The sequence below is a fragment of the Sus scrofa genome, chromosome 13, assembly GCF_054392235.1.
Source record: "Sus scrofa isolate SSC_HxYL_T2T_F1_AM1 chromosome 13, Sscrofa_HxYL_maternal_Yorkshire_Landrace_v2.0, whole genome shotgun sequence".
Lineage (NCBI taxonomy): Eukaryota > Metazoa > Chordata > Mammalia > Artiodactyla > Suidae > Sus > Sus scrofa.
The window spans coordinates 222,484,934-222,506,200 of NC_139395.1; the positions used below are offsets into that span (position 1 = coordinate 222,484,934).

The window sequence follows — 21,267 nt, forward strand, 5'->3', positions numbered from 1 at the left end:
AACTATTGCAAAAATATATTTTTAACTTCTCAACAGACGTACAGTAACGCTTCCAGCCGCACGGCACGCGTGAACCCTGGGGGCTTCGCCCCTCCCCTCAAAGGTCCTGGTGGGGGCGGGGCCTGCATCTCCAGACCCAGAGGGATGACAGGTCTGGAGCGACCACCGGAAATCCCAAGACAAGAGACTAAAAGAATAATTGGAAAAGGAAAAAAAAGACAATGCAAGGAAAGTTGTCGTTGTTCTAGGAAAAGTCGTCTTTTTTCACAGTATAATGACTCATTTATAAACAGGAAGTGAGTTCTGCTGAAAAATACTTGAAATATTCTCTCAGGGGGAGAAAGCAGTTCTTCACAAGCGCAGCTGGGCTCTGGGCGGGGGGCTGCCTGTCCTGAGCCAGCAAAGATAATTCCTCCTGGGAAACCACTGCCGAATGTCTGCTGTGGAGGAGAGAAGGGGCTTGGTACCCTCCCCAGAGCTCCCGGAGGGTCCAGGGACGGTGCCAGGGTGGGCACGTGGGGAGCTGGCAGGTGCCGTCTCCCTGGATTACCCAAGTCTCTGAGATAAACACCCTGAGAAGACCCCCTGCATCTTCTGGGATTTTGCCCAGTAGTGGAATAACAGGCACATCCTGGGCAGTAGGGACGATGGAGGAGCCTGTCCGTGGGGGGCGAGGGGGAGGGGTGCGGGCAGGCACAGAGCACAGACCCCGCGGACAGACCACTGGCCCAGCTCAGTGGCCCTGCTCTCAGGGTGCAGAGGCCACACAGAGCAAACCCACAGAGGAGGGAGGGCGGGACTTGTGGGCAAGGCTGGTTGAGCGTGCTGCCTGAGGCTCCTGCTGGATCCAACTGCCCCCAAGGTGAGCACGGCTGCCTGAGCCTGTGGACACTCAGCAGGGACCCGACCTGCCACGTGAGGCGGCCCTGGGGATTCAAGGCTGCCAGACGTGGCGCCTGGCACCTCGCTGGAGTCAGGGGACATTTCTCGCTTTATTTTGGGGGTGAAGGCCACTACTGAGGTGCACGAAACGAGCAGTGGGCCTCCCGATGTGCCCCTTTCCCACTTCTCCGGGCACCTCCACAGCCCAAGGGAGGCCGGAGCTGCCCAGAGGCACTGCCATCATCTCAGCAAAGTGGTCCCTTCCTCTGGGGAGCTTGGTCTCCCCTCCCTCCTCCCTCCTGAGCCTGAAGGGGAGCACCGGGCCCACCTCCCAGCCCACTGCTCCCTCCAGAAGCCGTGGAGGGGGGTGGGGGGAGATTCCACAGAGAGGACGGGTGACTCTCAAGGCTTCTGAAAAGATAGCAGTTTGGACACCTGCTCCGCCTGCCCCCCCTCCCCGCCACAGTCCCGGGTGGGGGACTAGCAGGAGCCATGGCGTGAACGGAGGATGCTGGCCCTGGGAGGTGGTGAAAGGACGTTTCCAGAAACTGTCAGGAGGAGGACACGTGACTCACTGTCCAGGCAGATGCAGTCAATGTCGGTTCAATACAAGGGCAAGGTCAGCCTTGAGGGGTTCAGGAAAGAGAAGGCTGGCTCCTCAAGGGCTGGGGGTGGGGGGCGCAGAGACAGGAGAGAGGACAAGTGTCCTGGGAGCAGAAAGGGTGCTGGGACCAGGGCTGTGGGTGTGCGGGGGCCTGGGCGAGGGATGTTCATGAGAATGAGCAGTCCCCAGAATGTTCCCGCAGCAGGTGAGGGCCTGTGTGTGCTGGGCACGCACCCCTGAGGGGCTGAAAGAGGCCCATGTGGCCTGAAGTGTACCATGGGGCGAGTGTGAGGTTGTGGGCTCATGTGAGCCAGTGATGGGGGGTGGTGAGTGTGAGGGGTTGGGGGGGCACACCCAGGCAGGTGCTCTGGAGGCTGGGGAGGGGGTACCAGGATGGGAGCACATGCGTATCGAGGAGTTTCTGAGAACCTCAGAAGAATCGGGGGAAGGTCCCCGACGTGGGAGGGGGTGCTGCTGACCTTGAGCTTGTCTGGAATTTGCGGGTCCCGACCGGGCACAGAGGTTGCCCCGGGCACGGCTCTGTCCAGCACACCCCCCGCTCTTAGGCTGGTTTCCCTGGCGATGCGGTGGGTCTCCCTCCGAGCTCCCGGGGACCCCAGGACCCCAAGGGCACGGGAACTACCTCCGCACGGCCGGGATGTTGCTCCACACGTGCACGGCATTCCGGACGGTCCTGCCATGGGCGTCCTGGACGGTCACGGGGTCGGTCTGCAGGACGGGAGCGTCGGCCGTGAACTGGGGAGACTGGACCATGCTCTCTGCCCCGCGCAGCCCAGAGCCTCGGCTGCTGCGGGCGCCACATCTGAACAGAGAACACAGCTCTGGGGCTCCCAGAGTCTCCCGGCCAACACGCCCTACTCGTCCGGTCTTTTTCCTACAAATTACCTTCTCAGCGCAAAAGCTGAGACATCTTTTTAAAGCTTTTACTGGAGGCTCTTCCATATGCACACAGGTGCCGGGGCCCAGGGAGCCGCCCCTCCCCAGAGCTGAGGCGGATTCCTGGGAGGACAAAAGCCCTTGGTCTTTGAGCCAAGAGATGCTTTTCAGGCAGATAAGGAGTTTGCCGACAGAGAGCAGTATTAAGGGCTGGTGCTTCCCGGTGCCCGCCAGGAGCACCTGGACCTGGGCCGCAGTCTCCCTAGAAAGGACCCAAGGGCAGGGGGTGGAGGGCAGGGTGAGCCTGGATGGGAGGGAGGGCTGGACAGGAAACTGAGGCAAGAGGCCACCCAGTTCCCCACACCCCACTCGAGGCAGCCTGGACTCCACCTCCCTGGACGCAGGGGCGGGGTGGCAGAGAGCCCTACAGGGACCGTGTCCAGACCCCTGGCGGGAGGCGCGCGCACACCTGGATGCACCATCGGGCACCGACCAGAGAGGTCCCTGTGCTGGGCACGTCTCCACGGTTCCCAGCCAGCAGCAGGGATGCGGCTCAGCAGCAAGGCAGGAGCAGGCACAGGGCAAGCTCTCTGTTCTGCCTGCGTGTGATTGGGGGCCAGTTTTGATTTACCAAACATGGGGCAGCCGGCCAGGGGTCCTGCTGTCCACCACGTTTGCTGGTGGCTGGTGCCCAGAGCTGGAGGCTGTGCTTTGGGGTTGGACTCACAATTACTTATTCACAGATTTTTCGATAAAGAGGTCCTCTTAGAACCTGGTCCTGGCTGCTGTACGTGGGACGCGTCAGAATTTAAAATTTCCCAGCTTCCTAAAAAGGAGAAATGACCAGAGACGCGGAAGAAAGCAAGGGAATCATGAGGCCACTTTGCTCAACTTGGTGAAAATGATTTTCACACTTTAATTAAATGGCTTCTATTCTGGGAAAACATAACTTACCAAACTGACCTCAGAAAAGATCGAACATCTTAACAGATGCGTTTCCACAGAAGAAAACTTACCCCCATTTGAAAACAACGGCACCAACAACCCATCCAGACAATTTCACACCAGTCCGTCAACTTTTCAAATATTTTTATGAATCAGGTTTGACACTGACAGCCGAACCCAAGGAAGATCCTACTAAACCCAAAAGAACCTCTCGCACCCGCCGCTCTCCTGCCTCTCTACGCAAAGACCCGACGTGAAATGCTTTTCCAGAACTCGGCAACTGGTAAAACAGACGTACCCACCATGACTAAGTAGGTATTTTCCAGGAGTGCAAAGACAAATCATTAAAGCTTATTAATTTATTATGTCTTATTAGCAGAGCTAAAGAAGAAACTTCATTATCTCCAAAGACATAAAAAAGAACATTGGGCAGAATCCAACAATTATTCTTGATAAAATTGCTCAAAAAAAAAAAAAAAAGAAAGAAAGAAAAGAAAAAAGAAATCAAGGGGAAACTTCTGGAAATTTCCATAACATAGTGAACTTTATCAACCTTGACCTCAAAGCCAGCATCAGCTTAGAAAAACACAAGAAACACTTCCGCGAAAGTCAGGAACAAGACAGGCATGTCCCATCGCCACTGTGACTCCAGATGGGACAAGAGAAAGCTGTCCGTGGCACAAAATCACAAAGAAAGCCACCAGGACCTGCAGACAATCTGCTCAAATACCTAGAGAGTCTCACTCGATCAACTGAAAACCACCAGCATCCACGAAGTCTTCCAAGAAGCAGCAGGAGCTAACTTTCTGCACAGGGAGCAAAGGTTTCTTATACGCACATCAAAATCACTGAGATACAAAATGGATCATTCCAAGCACGAAGGAGGGAAGAAGTAAGGTGTCTGGGCAGAGGCAGGACAGCGGAGAGCTGGGGCCACCCTGTGGGCGGGCAAGGGAAGCATGGGTGAAGGGCACACAGGTTTCGCAATCTCCCTTCTGGACCCATCCCACGACACTGCCACGCGCACCCCAACCTCGGGGCACCGCTTGCAAGAGCGAAGGATTAGAAACAACCCCGCTCTCCATGAATGGGAACAGGTTAGACGCATCTGTTTTACAAAGTAAAACCGCACAAAGCGAAACGTACACATTGAAAAAAAGAGTGGGAGAGGGACTTTTTCTCTTTCCTTTTCTTTTTTCTTTTTGTGGTCACACACCTGCAGCACGTGGAAGTTCCCGGCTGCGCCACAGCCGCAGCCACGCCAGAGCTGAGCACCCTCTGTGACCTACCCTGCCGCTTGCGGCAACCCTGGATCCTTAACCCGCTGGGCGAGGCCGGGGCTGGAACCCGCATCCTTGCGGACACTAGGTTGGGTTCCTAACCTGCTGAGCCACGACGGGAACCCAGAGGAAGGCACCGTTTCACTGGAAGGACCTCCAAGGCAGCAGCAGTGAAAGGCCTGCTGTGGGGTGGGGCCTGGGCAGGTCTGTGCGTTCGTGAGGACGACCCGGCCGTGACTAAGGACCTGAGGATGCGGAGGGGCCCACGGGAAGGGGCGGCCAGACGTTCACTACCGGTTTATAAACACTTGAACGTGGGGAGACGTCCCGAGAAAAGGGGCCCCCGGGCCTGGGCTGGGGCTGCCCTGTGTGGGGCCGAGCTGGGAGGCACAGGCCGGGTCAGCCCTGGACGGGCTGGGCGGTGGGTCCAAAGTGGCTGCTCTGATGGCCAGGACTCAGGCCTGAGGAGAGGAACGGAAAGCTGTCGGGGCCCAGGAGGGGTGTGTGTCTGCGGGCGTGCACCTGTGTGTGACGCATGTGCGCGTGTGTGACTGCACCTGTGTACAGTCGTGGGAGTGTGCATGACCTGGGGGGGGCCAGGGGAGGAGAAAGGATGTGACCCGCCGTGGCGCCATCCTGACCCCAGAGCCGTGCAAAGGCACTGTCGGGCGCCCCCCAACCGCAGGGGGTCCAGGCATCCCTCAGGGAGGGCCCGGCCCGCACGCACCTCCAGGAATCGAGTGGCCACAGCCCGGTCGTCCTCAGATAGCACGAGATTGTCCACAAACATCCAGAAGAAAGGCTGCTGGCTGCCCGGCCGGGGCCTCGCGTACTGCAGGATGCGGTGGAACTGGAACAGGTACCACCCTGGGGGGCGTCCAGCACGTCTGGGCTCTGCCCTGAGGAACGTGGCACGCGAAGGCGGGGCAGCCAGGCCAGGCCATCTGCCCCCAGGGCAGTCCTGCCCCCGGCGGCCTCCAGGGCACCAGGCTCCCTGTGGGCGGTGGGCAGACCCAGCCTCGCCCAGTGGCCAGGTACTGAGACAAGGCAGGTGCAGGAGGGGCTGGGCCAGCAGCCACAGGGACATGGGGCCCAGCGAGGGGCGCCCTCACTGCTTGGGACGTGACTTCCCAGGGGTGTGAACTCCAAAGCCAGCACGCGGTACTCAGTACAATGGACGTGTGTCTGTGACACCCCAATGAGACTGCTTTTATCCCCATCTCTGCCATCCCCGATGGGGGGCTGGCACACGGGGGTGGGGACAAGCGGCCCAGAGTTGGAACAGACGTGGTTTCTTACCTGGGGGGCGGTCGAAGGCACGGCCGAGCGGGGGTGTAGAGCCATAGACCAGGTCAAAGGGGCCCCAGTCTTCCACCTGCACGAGAGGGCGGGGCGGCTCGGGGGTGCAGAGCAGTCCCCGTGGGGCCCAGGCGCCTGTGACTCAGGCTGACCTCAGCCCGGGGGCCTCCAAGGGGGGCGGTGCACCCACTGGTCAGACCCACCTCTGTGGCTGAGGGGTGCAGGGAGCCCAGTTCCTCCATCTTGGGGAGGCCACCCCTGTCAGAGTCCTGGGGACCCAAGGTGACTCCTATGTGCCAGCATGGCCCTTAGGGACCCTCCCGAGAGGTTGACATGGGCCCCCAGTGTTCACATGGACTCTGTTGCTGGAAAATACTCAGGGAGCCCCTGTCGGCCTCCCCTGGGGAGGGCGAGCAACACCCCCCACCCCCCACCCCCCACCCTGGTCGCCCACAACCCTGAGCTGAGACAAGGATGCTCTTTGTCCATCAAGGGCCCAGGCGCCCCCTGCCCAGGTGACATGAGGGACCCGCTTAGAGACTAGTCTATGTTGTTCTTTTTAAAAAAAATCCCAGAGACCCAAACATGAGGTCTCCGGCTTTGCTTATGGCTGCCCCCCAGCATATGGAGTTCCCAGGCCAGGGATCAGATCTGAGCTGCAGTTGCCACCTAAGCTGCAGTTGCCACCTAAGCTGCAGCTGCACCAACGCCAGATCCTTGACCAACTGTGCCGGGCCAGGGATGGAACCTGCATCCCAGCGCCACAGTGGGAGCTCCAGCTCTCTGGCTTTGTGAAGCACCTCGTCCAGGGCAGCCCTGGCCTCCCGGGACCCTCCCCAAGTCACTTCCCAGAAGCCTGCAGCCCACATCAGTCCCCAGCCTCTCATGCCCCCAGCACGTCCCGTCACGGGGACCTATGACCCCAACCCAGATGTGCTCCTGGGGCCATCTGCCCATTGTGCTCTATCTCAGCTGCTGACGGGAGCCAGGTCCCTCAGGGTGTTTGGACGGGGGTTGGGGGGCACCAAGGGGACCAGAGGAGGTGAAGGTGTGCCCACACTCTACATGCAGGTGACAGGTGGCGATCCCAGGAAACGCCGGGAAGGAAGCAGGGTCCTGGAGGAAACCCGCTGGGGTGCCCCTGAAATCCCCCCGAACCGCCGCCAGGTGGCCCGCAGATGCGGGAGCAGGTGGCCCGCATCTCTAGGAGGGGCAGCACCGCAGGAAAGCCCGCTTCGCAGGCCCTCGGGAAAGAGTGTGGTCAGCATGGCTCTTGAGGGCGCTGGACGCAAGCTCATTAATGGGGTGTCGGCTGAGCCAGGGCCTGTCCCATCTCTGCTGCTCGGGGGCCCTCGTGTCACCATCCCATCCCCTACCGACCTCCTCCCTGCGAGGGAGGCCCCCGCTGGGCCTGGGGTGAGCTCCCAAAATGCTCCCGGTGGGGCGTCTGAAGGGCACAGCGGGGGGAGCGGGGGGAGAGGGCGCAAAGACACTGTCCTGGGCTTTGCGGGGGGCGTGACGGAGGGGCCTTCTCAGGCTCGGGGTGGGGTGGGGGGGTGCCACCCCGGACTCAGTCCCAGGGGCAGAGCAGGCCCCCCACGCTGGCTTTTTCCTCACCGCTCTGGCCCCTTAGACCCTCTGTCCAGGTGAGAGGCTGTGTCTGTGTGGGGTCGAGGGACCAGGGCCCTCCGGTCCCAAGGCCACAGGAGGAGGCGCCCCGGCCCTCTCCCTTCTGCAGTGACAGCCCGGGCCGGAGCTGGGTGCTGCTGAGGCGTTTTCAGGCCCTTCCTCCAAGGCCGCCGTCCAGGACGGCAGGAAGGAGTGGGCTTCGAGGAGCCCGAGCACTCGGAGGATGTCTTCAAACCCTCGGCGCTTTGTTTAGGGGGGCAGGGGGCTGAGCGCCCTCCCGGGCAGTTGGGGGCCGTGCAGTTGCCCCTCTCCTCTCTCCCACTGCGGGTCGACTCCTGCCTGACCGCCCCCCCCCACGTCGGCCCTGCTGGGGGCTGCCCCGCCCCTCCCCAGGTCCCAGCAGCGCCCCTGGAGGACCCGTCCAGCCCGCTTTCGCCTCGCCGCCCGCAGGCACCAGCGGCACTCACCTCCCTTCTCACCACGTTGGTGACATCGTCCAAGTGCCTCCGCGTTCCCGCCTCAGAACCGTTTTCCAAGAAGCCCAAACTCATCAGCTCTGCTGGGGAGCAAAGAGGACCCAGGAGGGCTGCCGCTGGCCGTGACCCCACGCAGGCCCAAAGGACCAGCGCTTGATCAGAAAACACGCCTGTCTTTCGACCCCTGTGTGTGTGGGGACAGAGCTCCCCTAGCGCGTGGCGGCGCACTCACCCTTCGTCTTTCCAGGGACGTGACAGGGAACCAAGACTGACGACATCGGCTGCGTTATCACTTATTACGCAACCAAACTCTCCGAGGGGTGACTTCAGAAAGTCAGCGGTGCGTGGCCAGGCCAGGCCTCCCTGGCTGCAGTGTCACTTTCTAGGTTAGGAAACCCCGGGGGGGTGGCAGCCCACACGGATATCGCTCGGCCAGGCTGTGACACGGCTGGCGGCAGGGGTGGAAGCCCAGCCCAGAAAGGACCTCCTACACTGAACAAAGGATGATGGCTGGGTAGCGCCCGGAAGGCTGGGCGGCCGTGGGCCATGACCCCTGGGTGCCTTCAGGGCCAAGCTGCTTCCGATGGTGCGTCTCGGGCCGGGTCCACAACTCGGGTGTGACGGAGGTCCCTGACCGCACTACCCAGGGTACTTGCACAGCGCGAGCCGGGTGCATCCTCCCCGCCCCTGGGACATAGACCGAGCAGTATTTTCCATGGATTCTTCTGATGCCTGCGGGGCCCAGAGGAATCCAAAGGATTTCCCAAGGCACCAGTGGGGGTGGAGGGGTTGTCAGGGCTCGGACTCCCAGGCAAGGCTGGAATGCAGCACGGGACCAGCCTGGGCCAGCTGGGTGACTGGGGAGGGAGCTGGCAGCCCTGGGAAGGGGGCTGCCGCAAGGTGGTCAGGTGAGCGGAGGGAGGCGTCAGAGGTGTGGTGGCCTCCGGCTGCCCTTGGCAGAGAACCTGGGCCCCAGGGCCCTCATTCTGTCACTTTATTTACAAGGCTGTAGGAATGAGCCCTGGGTACTCCTGAACCCCCCAAGTCCCCCACCTCCGGAAAATGACCCTCATTTCACAGGGGTCAGCCCCCAGCCCCCCTTTGCCTTCCACGCTAGCACACGTGCGCACGCGCGCGCGCACACACACACACACACACACACGAACACGCATACACCAGGTCCCCTGTGGGTCTCGCTCCAGGCAGCCCCATCTTCCAGTGCGGGTACTTGGATGTCACTGGACTCACCTTTCTTGATATCCCCAAAAAGGGACAGCACGCGGACGGGCTCTCTCTTCCACACAGGCACAGTTTTGTACATCTCAAGGGGACTCTCCTATTTGGATTTTTCGAAAAACGGTGTTCTGATGACTGCCGGGTCACAGCACCCATGAGAGACAAGGAGAGTTCCTTCTGGGCCAGCAGAGGCATTTCCCCGTGAAGGGAGACACCCGTGCCCTGGGGGCGGCCCTGCCCTGACTGCTGCCCCCAGGCCTCCAGAAGACCGCCCCCCCACCCCCAGGCTGGGGGCCTCCTCCCTGCCCCCACCCAGGCATCTCCAGCACAGGACTGGCAGTGCCGGGGCTTTCCCTGATGGGACAGAAGCTAATTCTATCCTGAGAGGAAGCCCTTCCCTGTGTTTCTGAGGCCTGGGACTCACCTGAGCCCTCCCTGTTCCCTGTGTGGGCTCTGAAGGCGACCGGCAGAGGACCCCACCCAGGCCAGCTGCTGGCCCCTGGGTGCAACGGAGGTGCCGGCAAGGCCTGGGTAACGCGGCCCTCCCCCGTGGGGCACGAGCCAGCAGACATCTTGTGGGTCCATGTGTGAAACGGGCACCCCCAGAGCCCGTGCCCCCCAGGAGGTTCACTGAGAGGGTGCCTGGCCTCCAGCGAGCACAGCATTAAGCTGCAGATGGGAGACCAAGCTTGAGCAGGGGGGCTGCCTGGAGTCGGAGCAGATGGCTGGAGCCCAGCACAGGCAAGGACTGCAGGAGGAAGGGCAGGGGGTGCTGGGCTGCCCGCAGGCACCGGGAGATGAGGAGCGCAGGGCAGATCCAGCGCAGGCACAGCCCTGATGGACCCTTGGGGACGTGTGTCCTGACTCCCCGCATTCTCTAGCCTGCACCCCGCCCTGGGCCGGCATTCACAGCAGCCCTGAGAATCAACTCCTCCCTTGGACATGAAACTCACCCCCCCGCCCGCTCCCGCTGCCATTTGTGGCCCAGGGTCCTTTCTGCACCGAGATGGACAGTTTCTGCCACAAGTGAAAGAGCCTCCAAGAAGGGCAGGTGCCCTGTTCCCATCCAGTGTCAGGGCGTGCTGGGCGGGGTGTCCACCGGATGCCCCCATGGTGGGTCCAGCAATGCCATGGGGGACTCTCCAGACAGGCCTGGCCACAAACCACAGGGAAAAGAACCCCTGGCCGGCGTGGGCCGCAGGCTGCCCCAGAGCGGCACCCATCCCTCCCTACGGCGTGGCCACCCTCCCTCCGCCTCTGAGTCCCCCAGGCCTCCCCCTCCTCCTCCTCAGCCACCGCCCTGCACAAAAGCACGACCTCCCTCAGCTGAGATCCTCAACTACGTCACGTCTGCAAAGAGCCTGTCTTTACAATCAGTGAGGAGCCCAGGTAGCCGTGACCAGGCCTGGGCTGTTTCTTTGTGGGGGACACACAGCTCGACACCCTGAGATGAGCTCCTGCCCGGCTCCTGGCTCCTGGCCTCCATCCGCTGGATGGCCTCTGGGCCCGCCCTGGCTGAGCCCCTCGCCCGCCTCCCACCCAGGCCTCCTTCCCAGGCAGAAGCCTAGCTGCCAGGCCCCAGCAATGTTCAGGAGACAGACCAGCTGGTGGCAGCTGCCATCAAAGAAGAGGGTGAGAAAAGGGCCGTGTTTAAAAGCCTTTGACTTGACTAAGTGCGCAGAGCGGCTGGGCATTTTGCGCCCAGTCACCAGGGCAAACCAAGCACATCAGTTCTGTCCGCAGCCCCGGCGCCCCTCACCGCCTCCCGGTCGTAGAAAGCCTTCAGCCCAGCCCGCCACTTCCTCCTCCTCTGCAGCAGCCCGCTGCGGGGGAAGGGCAGGCACAGGAAGCAGACCCAGTTACTCATGGTGTGAACTCTCCCCGAGGTCCCGGGGCTGACCAGGGTGTCGACACACTCGAAACAGTAGCATCTAGAGTCAAAGAGAAAACCACAGCGACAGAAATGACCTGGGCTCAGCCACCAGGTGAAATCCCTGCACTTCGGCAGGCAGGGGACAGGCCGCTCCCTGCTCCCGACACTCGGGCTGCAGACAAAGCTGGCAGACAAAGCTGGCACGGTGGGGAGGTGGGGCTGCGGCCCAGGACGCGGGGCCAGTCTCTCTTGAGGACCTGAGGGACAGGAACCCAGCCTTCTGCAGGAGGCAGCGGGGGTGCGGGCGGAGGGGGGCCAATGACAGGTCTCACAGGCTCCCTGAAGCCAACTATCTTCCTCCTCCAAACTGAGCCTGCCGAGCCAGGAAGGACCTCCCAGCAAGCCAAGTTCAGGAGCCCCCGCTGGCGGGGAGAGTTCTGGGGTGGGGAGCTGTCAGGACAAGGGTGGCCCAGGAGGATGGAAGGGAGGGGCCCACAGACAGAGCTCAGGCTGGGGGGCGGCAGGAAACCAGCAGCCAGCTGGGCTCCTCTCACTGCCCTACTTAATAATCGAGGGAGCAGCTATGGCCCAGCGACAAAAACAGAAAGAAAAAATCACTAGCACCAAGCTTTGGACACTCTCCCTGACCCCAGGTCAAGGCTCTACACTATAGGAAACAGTTGACATGGAAATTGAAAGCACTGGAGAAAGTCATCCTTTGTTGGGGGGAATCCCGCCGCACCCCGGGATGTGGAGCAGAGCGGGATGGGAGTTCCCCAGGCTCACGGCCAGGGGTCCTTCATCCCTCGCCCCGGCTGCCCTGGCCTCGGGGCCCCCTCCTCTCACCGGGTGCAGTCGGGGTTTTCACAGATGAGCAGCGTCTCTCCAGCGCAGCAGATGGAGCAGTAGGACTGGTACCCGTCGTCGTCGTACAGGAAGAGGCACTCCAGGAACTTGTCCTTGATGAGGCAAAGCCAGGCTGCCTCCTTGCTCTGAGGCCTCCGCAAGGCCACCCTCGCCTGCCCCCGCTTACCTTGCACGGAGCGCACATCCCTCCCTCAAACAGAGGGTGCCGAGTGTGCACCTGGAAACTTCCGCAGCAGATGCACAGGTCTGGGGGGAAAACCCATAGCACACGGTGTGTCGTGACACCATCAGACAGAGCTCGGAAACCCGTTTAACACAAGACGTGCAAGATTCCTACACTGAAAGCCGCAAGCCATTGTTGAAAGAAATTCAAGAGCACGCAGATGGGCGAGCATCCCGTGTTCATGGAGACCGTGCCGTGCAAGGCGGCGAAGCCTCCCCACGTCGGTCTCCAGATCCTTCTCAAAATCCTAGCTAACCTTTTATTTTTGCAGAAATTGATAGACTGATCCTAAAAATTCATACGAAAATACAAGGTATCCAGAATAGGTAAACGCTGTTTGTGAAAAAAAGTAGATTTGTCAATGCCTAGGGTTGTAACGGGCGAGGCCAAAGGCTGCGGAACAGGGAGTGACGGTTGATGGCTACCAGTTTCTTCTTGGGGGGATGAAAATGCCCTAAAATTAGACCACAACGGTGGTTGTGCAAACCCATGCCTATACTAAAGGACTCTGACGTGTGCACTTAAAACAAGTGTCAGGACCCTTGGGGCAGGTGAAGGGGCTACGAGCGGGGCACCTGTGGGGTCCACTGCCCTGTTCCAGGGATAGACGACTGAGTGAGTCCGCCAACCTTTCCCAGGCTGGCTGACATCCCATCCCTTGACCTTGACAGGTGTGCCATGCTCACCTTCAATGTCTCGCTGGTTAACCTTGACTTCATGTGCAATAAGATCTGGAAAGAAAAGAAGCAGCCTCTTCCTCCACTTGTCTCCTAATTTTAACAGGTCAAGAGGTGAGCCTCACAAGCTGACCTTCTGCAGTCACAGGAGCCAGAGGACCACCAGCCACTAGCCTCTCCCCCGCCCTGCCTTTTCCAGGGACTCGTTAAACCTCCAAGCCCTGCAGCCCCTGAGCGATGTGTGGCTGTTCCCGCAGCGGGACCCCTAGATGCTGCCTGGGCCTGGGGTCAGCATGGCGAGTGGTGGGTCCTGTCCTCACCTCTGCGGGGCCTGGCTGGCCGTGGGGATGGCAGCTCGCTGGATCCCACCAGGATGATGTCCATGCTGTGCTCTGCCTCCGGGTCCAGGACTGGGCAGCAGCCATGGGGACACCCAATCAGGAGGCAGCACACGCCGAGAGAGGGCGAAAGTGGCCCAGCAGCCTCTGCCTTGAGCCCCTGACCCCCAGCACAGGGCCGAGCAGACCTCCCAGCTCAGCCTGTCCCCCTCCCCTGGTGACACCCACCCCTCCTGACCCAGGGTGCAGGGGCAGGAAGGCGGGTGGTGAGGGCCAACCTTGAGGGGGCTCGGGGGGTCCCCCCAAGCTGGGCCCTTGCCACAGGGTGGGTCAGGGGCTGGTTGTCCCCATGAACAGGAGGGCAGGGGGCCCTCACACGGCCCGAGGTCCACCGTGGCCCCTGCCTCCTCCTGTGTCCACCTGCACTGTGAGCCCCTCAGCCACCCCCATGTTCCTGCCTCCCAGGGTCCCCCCCACCCCAGCCCGTGGTCTCCCCCCTCGAAGGCAAGGGGCCGAAAGGGTCTCACAAATTTCGCAGGGCCAGGACCACCGCTCCACATCTGGCCTCGGCGCTGGGTCAGGGTCCGAGCCCTCCAGGGTTTCCAGGGTCAGGGTCTCTGGGGAGGAGAGGGCCATGGAACCAGAGAAGGGCCTTCCAGAAACCAGCAGAAAACCAGGTGGCTGGCTGGGAGGGGGGCCCAGGGTCCTCTCACGTGAGGTGCGGGGCGGGGCGGGGCAAGGGCGAGGGCGGGGCGGGAGAGCCTCAGTGCCTAGAGAGGTGTTTTGTGGAAGGGTGGGGGCTTATGTAGGGGTGCTCCTGTGGGTGGGGTCCTGGAGAGGCAGGGAGGGGGAGGGGAGGAGACTCCTGGGGGGGGCAGGGGATCTGAGCTGTGGAGAGGGCTTGGGGGCGGGGTGAGGAGGGCTCATTTGTGGGGCTCTGAGGGCGGGGGTGGGGTCCAGGGGGCGGGGCTTAGGGCGCCGGGCTCTGGGCTGGGGGTAGGGGGCAGGAGGGAAGCGGGAGGGAGTTCAGTGGGGCCCTGGGACCTAGAGGGTGGGGTCAGGCTGAGAAAAGGGGAGTGAGGGTGAGATGGGCGGGGGCGGGGTTGAGCGGGACACGACATAACTCCCTCCCTTGGGCTTGGGTGTGGCCGGGGCCTCCAGACTCCCCCGTAAAAGCCAGCGTGAGCGCCCCCCGCCGCCCCGCCGGGTAATCCAGGGAGAAGCCTGTCCCACACGGGAGCAGCAGCGAGAGAGCCCAGGTGGACTTCACCGCACTCTCCTGGATGAGATGAGGACCCGGTGGCTTCTGTGGTCCCCTCCCCACCCACGAGCCCCGCCTCCACCCAGGAGAAAAGCACCAGAAAATCCCAGGGGAGGGACGGCCTGCGGAACACCTGCCAGGACGCTTCAAGACTGTCAAACTCCTCAAAAGCAGAAAAAGTCAAAACACTGTCACAGGCCAGAGGCGCCGAAGAGGACACGAGGACTGAACAGGACAGCAAAAGGACATTAAGGGAAACTCCAAGGGCATCTCTAACCTGTGGCTTCTTAGCTTCGTGAATAATGTATCCGTGCTGGTTCATTAACTGTAACAAATGTATCCACTGTGCAAGGTGTTAATAAGAGGGCGGAGGGCCGGGTGTATGGCAGCTCTGTGTTAGCTTCCCAGGTTCTGTAGATAGAAACTCTTGTAAAATCGTTTCTTTTTCTTCTCTCAATAACACAGTATCATTGGTGGCCGTGCTGTAGGTGACATCCCTGTCTCCGATTTATTTCGTTTATAAGGTGGGAGTTTCTGCCTTTTGACTCTCCGCACCCACGTCGCCCATCCCGCCGTCCCCGCCTCTGGCAAACTCCTTCTCTTTATCTGTGAGTGCGTTTGGTTTGTTTTTAACTCCACGTGTAAAGTGAGGTCCATGGTATTTGTTTTTCTCTGTGTCTGTGTCTTGGTGGTTGTAAATGGGGCTGCAGTGAACATAGGGGCGCAGGTATCGTCTCACATCAGTGGTTTCATTTTGGGGGGATGAATATCCAGGAGCGGAATTGCTGCATCGGACGGCGCTTCTACTTCTAATTTTCTGAGGAGCCTGCATGATGTTTCCCGTAGTGGCTGCACCAACTTACACCCTCACGACAGGGCACGAGTGTGCCCCCTTTGCCACATCCTCAGCAACACAGGTTATTTTCTGTCTTTGGACACCAGTCATTCTGACGGTGTGAGATGATTTTCAAATATTTTCTCCCACTCAGCACTTTGCCTTTTCATTGCGTTGGTGGCTGCCTTTGCGATGAAGAAGGGTTTTAATGTATGATGTGGTCTTATTTGTTTATTTTTGCTCTGGTTGCCTTTGCTTTTAGTATCAAATCCCAGGAAATCATTGCCAAGATGTCAAGGAGTTTACTCTCTATGTTTTCTTTGGGGAATTTCATGGTTTCAAGTCTTACACTCAAATCTTTTTTTTTCTTTTTTTTTTTTAAGTCTGCACCTGTGGCACATGGAAGTTTCCGGACTAGGGACTGAATCCGAGCTGCAGCCGAGGCCTATGCCACAGCCACAGCAACACTGGATCCTTAACACACTGAGCGAGGCCAGATATTGAACCCACATCCTTATGGACACTATGTCAGGTTCTTACCCACTGAGCCATAATGGGAACTCCCACGTTCAAATCTTAAATCCATTTTGAGTTCATCTTTGTGTACAATGTGGGATAGGGTCCAGGTTCATCCTTTGGTGTGTGGCTGTCCAGTTGTCCCAACCATGTACTGAAGAGACTGTTTTTTCCTCTTGCATATTCTTGACTCTTGTTATAAATTAATTGTCTGCAAATATATGGGTTTTCTTCTGGGCTTTCTACGTGTTCCATTGATGTGTGTGTCTGTTTTTGTCCCAGCACCATGCTGTTTTAATGACAAGAGCTTTGTAATATTGTTTGAAACCAGGGACTGTGGTACGTCTAGTTTTATTTTTCTTTCTCAGGATTATTTTGGGTCTTTGTGATTTTAAGCAAATTTTAGGATTTTTTTTCTATTTCTTTGAAAAATGCCATTGGTGTTTTGATAGATACTGCACTGAATCTGTAGGTTGCCTTGGGTAGCATGGTCATTTTAACACATCAATTCTTCCAGTCCATGAACACATCTTGCAAAGTGTTTTAGAATATTTATTCTCTCCCCCCCCCTTTTTTTTTACTCTTTATGGTGGCACTTGGCAGCATATGGAAGTTCCCAGGCTAAGGGTCGAATTGGAGCTGCAGCTGCCACCTTATACCACAGCCACAGCAATGCCAGATCCTTAACCCACTGAGCGAGGCCAGGGATCAAACCCGCGTCCTCATGCATACTAGTCAGGTTCTTAACCTGCTGAGCTACCACAGGAACTCCTAGAATATTTGCTCTAAGAGTTTATTACACCTTTTTTTAAGCGAACACTCATAATGACACTGAGACCACCTTCCCTGGGCCCAGATGCGTTGTCTCAATTGCTCTCTCCTCCTTTGCCTGCATTTAGCTTTGTTTTTCAGCTAGGACACCAGATTAAAAGTGATTATAGGGAGTTCCTGTCGTGGCGCAGTGGTTAACGAATCCAACTAGGAACCATGAGGTTGCGGGTTCGGTCCCTGCCCTTGCTCAGTGGGTTAATGATCCGGCGTTGCCGTGAGCTGTGGTGTATGTTGCAGACGCGGCTCGGATCCCGCGTTGCTGTGGCTCTGGCATAGGCCGGCGGCTACAGCTCCGATTCGACCCCTAGCCTGGGAAACTCCATATGCCTCAGGAGCGGCCCAAAGAAGTAGCAAAAAGACAAAAAAGACAAAAAATAAAAATAAAAAAAAATAAAAGTGATTATAAGGACCTGGCCTGCAGGTGGATCTGTCAGCTGACCGCATCACCCGACCCCTGTGTCCAGCCCTGCTCCCCGCCCTGCCTGTGCCTGTGAAGAGTGGAGTGTGGGGGTCCTGGGGGGCCCAGCTCCAGGGAAGGAATGACCTTCCCATCGCTGCCCCTGAAGATCACATGTGTGGAGGCAAAGGCGGACGCAGGCAGGCCTCTGTGTCCACGGGGGCCGCCCACCAGCTAGACCTCGCCCACAGCCTCGCACTCAGCAGCGGCCAAGCCCTTCGGGGGGACAGGGAGGGGGTGCTGAAGCTTCCTGGTGGACGCCAGCCCCCGCACAGAGCAGAGCCTTGGAGTGGAAACACAAGATCCCTTCCCGGTCCGTGTGGGGACAGAAGCAAGGCCCTGTGCCATCCACAAAAGTGACGGACATCCCCCCCTCCTGGCTGAAACAGTGACTGCAAGTCTCCCCAGGTGCTGGCTGGGATGCCTTACGTGCCCAATTTAGGTATTAACCTAATGCAAAGATTCCTTCACGGAAACCTGCAGGATGACGTCTGCAAGCGCCTGGGCACCCGGCCAGCCGAGTCCTCACATTTTCTGCTAGGGTCCTCACCTTCCTATCGCACTCAAAAGCTCCCGTCCACCCCCAAGACGATAGGCGTGTTCATCTTTATTTCCGCGTTTCACTCCGTTTTTTAGCACATCTCTAGTGTAGTCAGGATGGCTGTGGGCTTTGGCATGATTTTGGCATGGATCAGCTGGTGTGCAGACGACTTATTGAGGGGTCCGACTCCCCCATGTACGCCACAGGGTGCATTTATTGCAGAATAACACGCAGGTGTGTTTGGCGCGGGCTCCGAGCTTTGCACTTGGTTCTGCGTCTCTAGCAGCAGGCTCCCGGCCTCCCACTGCGGCTGGGTACCACCCTGGACAGCCAGGCAGCACCGCCCTCCTCAGAACTGCCCTGTCCTGTCCCTTGTTCATTCCTCTTCCCAAGGAACATCCGACTCAAGTTTTCAAACCCTTTTAGTAGTTTGATTTGAAATATTTAGTGTTAGAGATTAATGAAGGATGAGCTGCCTTTTTGGAAAAAAAATAGTAGTTGATTGTGTTAATTCCTGCGTTAATTGTGGTAATTTTCTGCTATACAGCAGGTGGCTCAGCCATGCAAAGAAGTCTGTTCTTCATGTCTCTGAGTCTGTTTCTGCTTCACATATGCTAAGAACTGCCATGTAAAACAAAATTAACGGAGTTACTGTAACAAACCTGACTAGCATCTATGAGGACATGGGTTCGATCCCTGGCCACAGTCAGTGGGTTAAGGATCCCTTGTTGTTGTGGTTGTGGTGTAGGCCAGAAGTTACAGCTCTGATTCGACCCCTGGCCTTGGAAAGCTCCATATGTGGCAAAAAAAAAAAAAAAAAAAGCAATTAAGAAATTAAATCCAGGGATGTGGTATATGTTCTGTTTCTTTTTTCTTTAAAAAAAATTACATATGTTGGGAGTTCCCACTGTGGCTCAGCAAAAACCAACCTGTTTAGTCTCCATGATGAGCAGGTTTGATCCCTGGCCTCGCTCAGTGGGTCAGGGACCGGGTGTTGCCATGAGCTGTGGTGCAGGTTACAGATGTGGCTCAAATCACACGCTGCTGTGGCTGTGGAGTAGCCCGGCAGCTACAGCTCCGATTCAGCCCCTAGCCTGGGAACTTCCATATGCCATGGGGGTGGCCCTAAAAGACAATGCATATGTTAAGTATGCCTTAATAAGAAGATATGCAGGCAAATAAATAAATAATAAAAATAAATAAAACAAATAAAACAGAATGTGGGCACTGCAGATGGCTTCCTATCTTTAGCCCCAATTCTCTGATATTTTGATTGGTGTTGTGAATACTTTCAATTATATTTTATTTCCTTTGTGTGTGTGTGTTTTGTCTTTTTAGGGCTGCACCCGTGGCATATGGAGGTTCCCAGGCTAGGGGTCTAATCGGAGCTATAGCCACCGGCATACACCACAGCCACAGTAACACCAGATCTGAGCTGCGCCTGTGACCTACACACACCACAGCTCAAGGCAACACTGGAATCCTTAACCCACTGAGCGAGGCCAGGAATCGAACCTGCAACCTCATGGTTCCTAGTCAGATTTGTTTCTGCTGAACCATGATGGGAACTCCTATTTCCTATTTTTTATTTGAAAACAAATCTATGCTTATCATTAAATTCAAACCCTGCTGAAATGTACAGACTAAAAAGTGAACCTGGAGTTCCCGTTGTGGTGCAGCGGAAATGAATCTGACTAGCATCCGTGAGGTTGCAGGTTCGATCCCTGGCCTCGCTCGGTGGGTTAAGGATCCGGTATTGCCGTGAGCTGTGGTGCAGGTCACAGACATGGCTCGGATCTGGTGTTGCTGTGGCTGTGGCGTAGGCCGGCAGCTGTAGCTCCAATTCGACCCCTAGCCTGGGAACCTCCATATGCCGTGGGTGTGGCCCTCAAAAGACAAAAAAATAAAAAGATGAACCCAGCTCACAGTGTTCCCCGTCCCAGCCCAGGGCCCACATCTGTGAGTCTCCTTCGGGAGGGATAAGTCTCCTTTCCCCTCTCTGATTCTTCGAAGCAAGCACGTCACCCTGGGCTCAAGGTGCTGTCCTTTGCAGCAGGTGCTGAGCTCATGTGGCCCTGCGCCTGCCCCACCGCCCCCGGCTCAGCTTCGTCCCTGGAGGGACACTTTGGGGGTTTCCCTTCCTTCACCCTCACACGTGATCACTGGGGGACGCCCCTCTGGCCCTGGTCACCTTCTAGGGTTTTTTTAATTTAATTTAATTTAATTTTAAGGGCCAAACCTGCCGCCTATGGAAGTTCCCTGGCTAGGGGTCAAATCAGAGCTGCAGCTGCCGGCCCACACCACAGCCACAGCAACGCGGGATCCTTAACCCACTGCGCAAGGCCAGGGATGGAACCCGTGTCCTCATGGACACTAGTCAGGGTCATTACGATGCGCCCCACGGGAACTCCCACCTTTCTGTTTTGTCCGCTGCATATTCAGCAGGACAGGACCTGGTAGGGACATGCCAGAAGGGATGTGCCCGGAGAACACTGGTGTCAATACCCACGTCCACGTCCCGCCATGGCCAGGGTCCCAGCCCACCAGAATCCCTGGGGTGGGGGGCAGTGAGTGGCCAGCATCTTTCCCGGGGCTCAGGGCCCTGGGGGGGGGAGGGCACTGAGGACACTGGTGTGGGGGTGCCCTCCACAGCCCCTTTGGCCTGGAAACTCCCTGCATGCTTTCTGCCTTCACACACTCAGGGCCTGGTCCCTGTCCTGTCACTCAAGGGTCTGGCTCTTCCTGGTGCCAGGCCATCGGCACTGCCCAGGCTGGCTCCCCTGTCCCTGCCAGGTGGGGGCTCAGGCTCCTGTCCACTCAACATGCCTGTCCTGACCCTGCAGAGGACAGGCCAGGTGGAGGCGGGGAGGGTGCAGCCTGTAGCCAGGAGATACTGAAACCCCAGGAGATGACGGAGAGAAAATCTTCAAAGCATTTTCACAATATCTGACACAAACTGTGTCTAGCATATGTAAAGAACTATTACAAATCAATGATACAAGCAAAATTTTGCCCGTTTTAAAACAGGCCAAGGGAGTTCCCGTCGTGGTGCAGTGGTTAACGAATCCGACTAGGAACCGTGAGGTTGCGGGTTCGGTCCCTGCCCTTGCTCAGTGGGTTAACGATCCAGCGTTGCCATGAGCTGTGGTGCAGGTTGCAGACGCAGCTCGGATCCCGCGTTGCTGTGGCTCTGGCGTAGGCCGGTGGCTACAGCTCCGATTCAACCCCTAGCCTGGGAACCTCCATATGCCGCGGGAGCGGCCCAAGAAATGGCAAAAAGACAAAACAAAAAAAACCAAAAACAAAACAAAACAGGCCAAGGCCTTGAACAGACACTTTGCTCAGAAAGGTACACCAGTGGCCATGAAAAGATACTCGAGAACGGCGGTCAAATTCCCACCGCAGAGAGACCCCCGCCCGCCCGCATGGCCCCCAGCAGACACCACCAGAGCCAGTGCAGCAACTGGAAGCCTCGTGCTAGGAAGGCCAAAGGGCACAGGCCCTTTGGAGAACTGTGCCCTCCCCCAGCTCCCCTGGGCCCTCCCCCAGCTCCCCTGTGCCCGCTGGGCCAGGACTCACTCCCGGCCATGTCCTTACCCA

The 21,267-nt window shown here is 58.2% G+C and overlaps 1 protein-coding gene across 1 annotated transcript; it reads right to left on the reverse strand.

Annotated features, from left to right (window-relative positions):
* Positions 1 to 236: 236 nt before the first annotated feature.
* Positions 237 to 13,965, reverse strand: DNMT3L (DNA methyltransferase 3 like). Its single transcript, XM_013990210.3, is given in 13 exon segments — positions 237 to 303; positions 305 to 440; positions 2,130 to 2,215; positions 5,336 to 5,475; positions 5,908 to 5,983; positions 8,004 to 8,092; positions 9,261 to 9,348; positions 11,008 to 11,179; positions 11,968 to 12,080; positions 12,155 to 12,234; positions 12,898 to 12,942; positions 13,209 to 13,298; positions 13,754 to 13,965. Coding segments are annotated over 13 exon segments (1,248 nt in total). The 5' UTR covers positions 13,863 to 13,965; the 3' UTR covers positions 237 to 279.
* Between the last annotated feature and the right edge of the window lie 7,302 nt (positions 13,966 to 21,267).